Here is a 9,713-nt window from a genome sequence, read left to right as displayed (position 1 = left end):
ACGTACCTACCTTATCCCTCAAGTGTCATGGGCTATTTATGCATACACAAGATTATCATTTTCATGATTGCTATGCTTATTGTTCTATATTTTATTTAATTGACTAAACCTGCTTATTATAAAAGGTTAATCACATTGTACTATCATATCAATTCAAAATAAATAGTCAAGTTACAATTAAAACTTTCTAAAATTACTTATAAAGCTTGATCTCATCTATTAAGGAACCAAAGTAAGACTCGGTACCCATAACACATTTATAATCCTACTTACTCAACATGGGCAATCAGCCTACCATACATAAGACTAATTTTCTAGGGTGTCACATTAATGTTGGTCATAATTAGAAGTAACCACTCAAGTGGATTATACCATTGGCTATGAAGCTTGTAGAAAGAATTTTTGTTTTATATATATATATAATCTAGGAGATCCAATGGAAGGGAAGGGTTGTCTCGATCTGAAAATAACGAGTGAATTGATTCCACACACATTGCCTGAATTGTTCTACATTATCTGCATGCAACCACGTTATGAATCTCACTATTAATTTGGACAAAATTTCATTAACCAGTGGTTTGTCAATGTTTCGTTAGCAAGTAGCAGCTAAAAAGGTTTGACAGATTTGTGACATTAATTCAAGAGGATCAGCAGGCCTAAGCACCTTCAAGTGCGAAGATGCTACAAGGAGCTGCCTTCTGATCGAGCTGAAGCATGCACTTTCCTACTTCGGAGAGCTTGCTGATGATCAGTTGGTCTAGAGTAGTAAGAAGTCATTCTTGGTTCATTTTCCTAGTTCCCAATGTATAAAATTATACCCTTCATTCAGAGCATGCAGCCATTTGAAACCAATGCTGTAACCAAGTCAGCTTTCATGGTTTAATGTTCCTCACCTGTGGAAGTCGTTCCCAGACAGGTACACAGTTACTTAATTGGTCAAATATATATGAATGCTATATATATATATATATATATAGAGATATATATATATATATATATATATATATATATATATATATATATATAGAGAGAGAGAGAGAGAGAGAGAGAGAGAGAGAGAGAGAGAGGACTCGGAAAATAAGCATTAATTATGGCCTTCTTAATTAAAGATGGTAGTTTACAGTCACCCCAACAAACGCAGAAATGAAGTTTTGTGCTTCTCATTGTTGTTGGTAGGTTCTTGTCCAATGATTCTGTTCCTTTTCTTCTTTTCACTTATTTCCAGTTTCTCAAGAGGTTCACATTTTGGGGTAATATATATATATATTGGATCTTCTGTTAATCTCTCATTTTCAAACCCCACGGCACTTGAAGAAAAAAGAAAAAGAAGGAAAAGTACCCAAAGCTATTTTTTCATAAATAATGTGCAGTTGATCTCTTAATTTGTTGCCTTACCAAAAACATTAATTTGATAAATCTCTACCTTTACTTTGAATCAGGAGTTGAAGAGCCGGAAGAGTGCAGGTCAATGCTACTCAGCCTACTATTATTCTTCAAAAAAGAAAAAGAAAAAAATAAAAAAAAGTTTGTTTGTTAAAATATTAAATTCAAAGTTTTCTGTCAGTGTAAGTTTTTAAAATAATTGATGATTTAACATTGCACAAGAGCAAATGTCCTGAGTTTAAATTCTGTCTCCGTAATGCATTAGGCCTCATTTATTAAGGAAGAATTTGAGTCCACACATGAGATGGAGTGTTATAATCCGGATTTGGGTCCACAATTAAATTATTAAATTTATTATTTTTCGTGTAATTTAGACAACCAATTACCAGGAATCCAATGTATTTTAAAATTTTGTCTAATAATAACACTTAAAGTGAATTCATGTGTACAACTATACCTGTTACATATTAATAACGTAAACATGCATGTCATGGCAAGGAAAATATATCAAACAATCACATGTCGCACCCAATATATTCCAATGTATAAAAAACATGTAAGGTGGTCCCTATTGAAATGATTTTGGCTTTATCCTTATTTTTCAACCTTTTCTTTTTCTTTTTCTTTTTTCCTTTTGCTTTTTCTTTACGACTTCTTAGTATATATATATATATTATTCTGTAAAATATGTAAGGAGGCATATATATTTTCAAGTTGAAGTTAGATATCTCTTTTTATATTGTTTTTATTGTTAGAAAGTTTTAAATAATATCATAATATAAATATTGAGAGACCAGTTTAATTTGAAACTTATGCATTCTTTGGGTTAGTTTGGAAGTACGTACAATAATTAAGGGAAAGAAGTTTTGGAACATGTTAGAATATATGAAGCTTAAACTTTGGAGATATAATTGATTATTTAACATGATATCGCAACAAAAGTTTTGAATTCGAACCATATCTCTGTAATTCACATGTTACTTCAATTACATATTAATTAGTGTTTCTTATAAATTTAAGCTTATTGGCTGATAACAGGCAAGTGAGAGGTTCATGACTAGAGATGGTAATTTTTTACATGATCCTCAAATCTAGCACGAAATTAGTAGGTTAAGACTGAGATATTTGACCCTTGTAATTAAATGATCAAGTTGTGTTAAAGTTGACCTATATAGTCTTATATTCATAACTTGACACGACGGCTAATAATTTTTTACGATACCCATGAATCTAAAATGAAATTAACGGGTTAAGGTTAAGAAGTCTGATTCGTATTAAATGGGTCGGATTAAAATTGACACATATAATTTTGTACCTTAGCTCGACACAACCTAAACTCGATCGAATTGACACGTATTGGCCGGTGACGCATGCAATTAATGTGTGCATGTAACATTTTGTAATATTATATGGTAGTTGGGATCTGTAGAGGGAAGAGGTTATTGGGTAGCGTCAGGCTTAAAAGCCTTTGAGTCCAAGCTAGCTAGCGATGCAGCATTGAGAGGGCCAGCAAAGCAAGCAAACGAAACCATCGATCCCTCCCACCTATCGCCCGCGCGCTAACGTCTCTTAGACTCAAACATGTGACTTCCCAACTCACAGTTGGTAGAGACGTACTCTCAAACTCACTCTTTAACCTCTTCTTCCCTTTAATACCTCCTTCCGGCCACTTCTCTCTTCCCACCAGCTCCCTGCAGTACGTCCACATTCTTTTCCTCTTTCTTCTCTTTTTTGCTTGTCATGGCCTCCAATGCCATGGCCGGCGGCCTAGTTGCCGGTTCTCACACCCGAAACGAACTCCATGTTTTGCCCGGCAGTGACGAGGTAGCTTCTTCTTCTTTATCTCTTTTCCTACTTCTTTTTGTCCATTTCTTACGAATGTGCTTGATGGCATGCAGCAACGGCCTCCAACCCGTCAGTCATCGTCAAAAACTTGCCGAGTTTGTGGCGATGAGATTGGATACAAAGAAGATGGTGAGTTGTTTGTGGCGTGTCATGTGTGCGGCTTCCCCGTCTGTAGGCCTTGTTATGACTATGAAAGGAGTGAAGGGAACCAGAATTGTCCTCAGTGCAACACTCGCTACAAGCGCCATAAGGGTTAGCTTAAGCTCTCATTTTAACCCTATAATAATTACACTTCGGATTTTCAAATGGGACTCAAAACATAAGGTTTTCTGAATTTCTCTCCCTCCAGGATGCCCTAGAGTTGCTGGAGACGACGACGAAAACTTCGATGCAGAGGATTTTGATGAAGAATTTCAGATGAAGAATCGCTATGATGATTCAGATAGGCAGCATGTCACTGTCCATTCGGTAATAATAATATCAATATAAATTATTTGACAAATGTTATTTAATAAACTATTATATGACTATCATACGAATGAGATGAGGTAGCAACTTGATTTTTCAAGTTTAAAGTAGAAAGTCTTTGAAATCGCGCTTTTGATCTGCGAAATCGCAGCTGTCTTTCAAATAGAGTCTAAAAGTTAGGCTAACATGATCATCACTTTTAGAACATTTGAAGATGAACATCTTTAAAAGTTATAACTCATCAAATTATGGTCCTTTTTCATCATATGTTGAAACATTCTAGGGAATTCAAACAGTAGGAAAGGACTTAAGGTGTTGAGTTTTGCAGGAAAATGGGGACTACAATCACCCGCAGTGGCATCCTACTGGTTCTTTTGCAGGAAGTGGTAAGAGATCTTTTAACATTTTTTGGGTTTCCATGTTTCAAAGGGGGTTAATTAATTTATTTCTTCTATGATCATTTATTGATCTATTCATTTTTTGGGTGGTGTTGAATGGGACGTGTAGTTACTGGTAAGGACTTTGAAGGGGAGAAAGAGGCCTACAGTAATGCAGAATGGAAAGAAAGAATAGAGAAGTGGAAAATCAGGCAAGAAAAGAGAGGTTTGGTGAGCAAAGATGATGGAAATAATGATCAAGGCGATGAAGATGACTTCCTGTAAGTGTATACACAAAGCCCTGCTTTGAGAGTGTTGGGGCACTGCGATTTTACACACTAAAAGTGCAATTTTAAATTAAATCACTCAACAAAAAAAAAAAAAAGTATTATTTAGGTGTTTTAAAAATAAAAAGTAAAAAAAAAAATTGCAATTTGAAAATTTAGAAAAATCTGTGTTTTAAATCATAGGAAAAGAGGAGCATTTTTAAAAAACAAACAATTTTAAAGGCTAAACTACGATTTTATCAAACACTTAACTGTTTTTTTAAAATTTGCATTTTCAAATCGCATCTTTGGCGCGTTTGGCATTGTGATTTCGTAAACAAAAAGTACGATTTTAAATCCGAATCACAGATTTTTTTATTTTTTTTGAGTTAAAATCACAAAAAATGAATCGTTTGAAATTGCATTTTAAAAAAAAATTGCGATTTGAAAACGCAGAAAAACTTTGCCTTTTCAAATCGCAAGCAGTGGGTAATTTTTCAAAAAAAAAAGTATAATTTTTAAGACTAAAATGCAATTTTGCTTAACAATTAACTACGTTTTTAAAAGTTACGTTTTCAGATCTCACTTTTTTAAATAAAAATCCAAACCGATCCAAATCTCAAACCCAAAAGAAAAATATTGAAGATTATGTTCTTCAAACTATGCACCAACATTAATGACACCTTCCTTTTGCATGCAGTTTGGCTGAAGCCAGGCAACCGCTGTGGAGAAAAATACCAATTCCCTCAAGCCAAATCAGTCCATACCGCATAGTCATTGTTCTCCGGCTCGTCATTCTTGCTTTCTTCCTCCGCTTTCGAGTTCTGACTCCAGCAAAGGATGCTTATCCCCTGTGGCTTATCTCTGTAATCTGCGAGATATGGTTTGCCTTCTCTTGGATTCTTGACCAGTTCCCTAAATGGTTCCCCATCACCCGGGAGACTTACTTGGATCGCTTGTCAATGAGGTTTGAGCGTGAGGGAGAACCAAACCGCTTATCCCCAGTTGATGTCTATGTCAGTACTGTCGACCCTCTCAAGGAACCGCCAATCATAACTGCAAACACAGTTCTTTCCATCTTGTCTGTCGATTACCCTGTTGACAAGGTGAGCTGTTATGTGTCGGATGATGGTGCATCAATGCTGCTTTTTGATACGCTCTCAGAAACTGCTGAGTTTGCAAGAAGATGGGTGCCATTTTGCAAGAAATATAGCGTTGAGCCAAGGGCCCCTGAGTTCTACTTCAATCAGAAGATTGATTACTTGAAAGACAAGGTTTTGCCCAGCTTTGTAAAGGATCGCAGGGCCATGAAAGTAAGCAAATAAACAGATTAAGGAAAATGGAAATTTTCTTTGCTGATCAGCTTTCTTGCAACACTTGGATCCCCAGAAACCAAATGAGGCTTAAGGAAGTGTGTTTGTGTTGTATTGCAGAGAGAGTATGAAGAGTTCAAAGTAAGGATTAATGCATTGGTGGCAAAGGCTACGAAGAAACCAGAAGAAGGATGGGTGATGCAGGACGGTACCCCGTGGCCAGGAAACAACACTCGCGATCATCCCGGCATGATTCAGGTTTGTCAAGATCATCTTGTTAAATCATCACTTACCTCAAAAGCTTAAACGAATGAGAAATGATAAATTTAATCATTTAATTAATATTCTAACACATCCTACTCGATCTTTTTTTCTCGGAAAATCTATGTCATCAAAATGTGACTCCTAATTGACATTAATTAGCTTCTATTTGGTTCTTGGAAAGACTATGGTAATGGAAAATAAAATGAATGAAAAATAACTTCATTTCTGAAGAATTTACGACTTCTTATTTTCTTTCCAAATTTTTCCTTGTTCTTTTCTACAACCAAACATTATGCTACTTTACTTGAGAGGGTCTATTGCCAAAAACTGCTAAAACTGCTTGTGGAAATGCTATTTGCTTTGCAGGTATATCTTGGAAGTGAGGGTGCACTTGATGTGGAAGGTAAGGAGCTGCCACGGCTAGTATATGTTTCCCGTGAGAAACGTCCCGGCTATCAACACCACAAGAAAGCTGGTGCCATGAATGCTTTGGTGGGTAGCTTGTCATTCAAACAATGTCAATCTGGGTGGTGTAGTTTGGATATATATCTACCAATTCTTATAACTTGGATTGTGCATGTGATGATCAATAGGTTCGAGTTTCTGCAGTGCTTACCAATGCACCTTTCATGTTGAATCTGGATTGTGACCACTACATCAACAACAGCAAGGCTGTGAGGGAAGCCATGTGCTTTTTGATGGATCCCCAGCTCGGAAAGAAACTCTGCTATGTCCAGTTTCCTCAAAGATTCGATGGCATTGATCGACACGATAGATATGCTAATCGCAATATTGTGTTTTTTGATGTAAGTCCTACAATTTCCTTAAATGTTGTCATCTGCATAACAATTTTCACAAATGTCTGACTAAGACTTTCATTGTTCTTTGGTTACAGGTAAACATGAAAGGCCTAGATGGTATCCAAGGCCCAGTGTACGTTGGCACTGGATGTGTCTTCAACAGACCGGCATTGTACGGCTATGATCCACCGGTATCTGAGAAGCGGCCGAAGATGACATGTGACTGCTTGCCTTCCTGGTGCTGCTGCTGTTGTGGTGGTTCAAGGAAGTCAAAGCCAAAGAAGAAAGGTGAAAGAGGCCTGCTTGGGAAACTCTACACCAAGAAGAAAAAAATGATGGGGAAGAACTACGTGAGAAAAGGGTCAGGAACCATGTTTGATCTTGAAGATATTGAAGAAGGTCTTGAAGGCTATGATGAGTTGGAGAAATCATCACTCATGTCGCAAAAGAATTTTGAGAAACGGTTTGGACAATCACCGGTGTTCATTGCTTCCACTCTTATGGAAGAAGGTGGCCTTCCTGAAGGGACTAGTCCAACATCACTTATTAAGGAAGCCATTCATGTTATCAGCTGTGGCTATGAAGAGAAAACTGAATGGGGCAAAGAGGTATATTAATTATTAGCTCCTAGCTCCATTACATGATTTAAAGGAGTTTTATGACTTGTAAGATCACACAATGATTAATTTCTTCCCCTTGCAGATTGGGTGGATATATGGTTCTGTCACAGAAGATATTTTGACAGGCTTCAAGATGCACTGCAGAGGATGGAAGTCAGTGTATTGCATGCCAAAGAGACCAGCTTTCAAGGGATCAGCTCCAATCAATCTATCAGATCGTTTACACCAAGTTCTTAGATGGGCTCTCGGCTCTGTTGAAATCTTCCTTAGTCGCCACTGCCCTCTATGGTATGCTTATGGAGGAAAGCTGAAATGGCTGGAGAGACTGGCTTACATTAACACCATCGTTTACCCCTTCACTTCCATCCCTCTGCTCGCATACTGCACCCTTCCAGCCGTCTGTCTTCTGACCGGAAAATTCATCATCCCAACTGTAAGTAGGACTAAAATTCTTTTCATTTGTTTTCTTTCCCATCTAGCAACACAAGCTCTAATCAGACATCTTATTTGTTCTTCAGTTGACAAACCTTGCTAGCATATGGTTCATGGCTCTTTTCCTCTCCATCATAGCAACAGGCGTGCTTGAGCTCCGATGGAGTGGTGTGAGCATCGAGGACTTGTGGCGCAATGAGCAATTCTGGGTGATCGGTGGCGTCTCAGCACATCTTTTTGCTGTCTTTCAAGGCCTCCTCAAGGTCCTTGCTGGAGTTGACACCAACTTCACTGTGACGTCAAAGTCAGCTGATGATGCTGAGTTTGGGGAGCTCTACCTCTTCAAGTGGACCACCCTTCTCATCCCACCAACTACTCTTATAATCTTGAACATGGTGGGAGTCGTGGCCGGAGTTTCTGACGCCATTAACAACGGCTATGGCTCATGGGGTCCATTATTCGGGAAGCTGTTTTTCGCCTTCTGGGTCATTGTGCATCTTTATCCCTTCCTCAAAGGTTTAATGGGAAAGCAAAACAGGACTCCTACCATAGTAGTACTTTGGTCCGTACTTCTTGCATCAATTTTCTCACTGATTTGGGTTCGAATTGATCCTTTCTTGCCAAAGCAAACTGGACCAATCCTCAAACAATGTGGAGTGGACTGCTAGACAAGGCTTTGGCTCACCTTTCCCTTTACGTGATTCCCATTATAGTTTATGTCACTTGTTGCTTGTTTCAATATTTCCTAAGCTTCCAAAGAGAGTTTGTTGTGAATAGTCATTTCAGAGAGATTTTGTTGGTAATGTACAAAAGGGGGAGCCCCTAGCAATATATGCTCACTTACAAATATTATAAGAAACACTGAGATATTACCTTATTAATGCAAAAACTTTCTTCCTGTGCTGTGAATTGCATCTTGTGGCTACCATACATTTATCCTTAATGGCGGGCATGCACAATTTCTAGACCACACATACTCGGTTACAAACACATGCCTATTGAACCACCGAGAGGAATGGTCTAGTGGCATTCGAGTTCAACAATAAGGTAAGGTCTCAAGGTCGAATCCCAAAATGGGAAGCATTTGATCTACCAACCTATCGGCTTAGGTATCGCTAGTTTCATTTGTGAGGCTGGACAGTAAAGCTATGGCTCTATTAAACTTGAGGGAGCGTCTGTAGTTTTCTGCTGTCTATATCGTTCCTATGTAATTGCCCAGTGGGCAAGGGCTATTATGGTCACGCTTAAGTAAAGTAGCCGCTCTAGTCTCCCCCTCCCCCTGCCTTTTTTTTAATTAGGAAAAAAAAAATATACATGCATATTGAGATATGTTTCAACAGTCTCATAAAATTTGAAGAGTATTGCTAGGTGCACTATAATATTTACTACAAGTTTCTTATAAACTGATATAACAATCCAAGTGACACTTACTACGTCAATTACGCGAATTTATAAGGAGTTGTAGTAAAAGCTATGCTACCCGAAGCATTTTCCAAATTTGAAATATTTGCTCTGCAACTTCCAGCATGCATTCTCAAGTTAAGAAAGTGATAGCTAGATCTTGCATCATAAAAGAAACGAGGTAACGTAATTACGTACAAGAAATTAAGTATAAGCAGGGACCAAAAAGAAATTAAAAATTGTATTAGAGGTTAATTGGTCAGTTCGCCACAATATACAAGAAAAATTGTATTAGAAATTGGTCAGCTATGAAAGTGAAAGCTAAGATCTTTCTTTCTTCCTTCTCTCTTTTTTTTTCTTTTTTTGTTGTTGTTGTGGGGTCACCACACTACTATTTCAATTGGATTTTCTACAATTTCCTCGAAATTTTCTTTCTCCTGATCTTCATGGCAGTATTTTCAATTACCTCCACAATCAAATCTATGTTTCCCTCTTCAGCCTTTCCATGAAATTGTTGCAAATTATTATCTTCAATTCACAATTC

General features: G+C 37.5%; 1 protein-coding gene across 1 annotated transcript; it reads left to right on the top strand.

The window, feature by feature from the left end:
* The first annotated feature begins 3,058 nt into the window (after positions 1–3,058).
* Positions 3,059–8,677, top strand: LOC133857027 (cellulose synthase A catalytic subunit 4 [UDP-forming]). The gene is made up of 12 exons (XM_062292123.1): positions 3,059–3,207; positions 3,282–3,480; positions 3,578–3,696; positions 4,025–4,082; positions 4,204–4,354; positions 5,040–5,652; positions 5,773–5,910; positions 6,283–6,408; positions 6,510–6,722; positions 6,812–7,324; positions 7,419–7,769; positions 7,855–8,677. The coding sequence occupies exons 1-12, from the start codon at positions 3,124–3,126 to the stop codon at positions 8,434–8,436; spliced, it is 3,147 nt and encodes a 1,048-aa protein (XP_062148107.1). The 5' UTR covers positions 3,059–3,123; the 3' UTR covers positions 8,437–8,677.
* The last annotated feature ends 1,036 nt before the right edge of the window (positions 8,678–9,713 follow it).

The sequence above is a fragment of the Alnus glutinosa genome, chromosome 14 (genome assembly GCF_958979055.1).
Source record: "Alnus glutinosa chromosome 14, dhAlnGlut1.1, whole genome shotgun sequence".
In the NCBI taxonomy this organism is placed as follows: Eukaryota; Viridiplantae; Streptophyta; class Magnoliopsida; order Fagales; family Betulaceae; genus Alnus; species Alnus glutinosa.
This window is presented reverse-complemented; position numbering and strand designations above follow the sequence as displayed.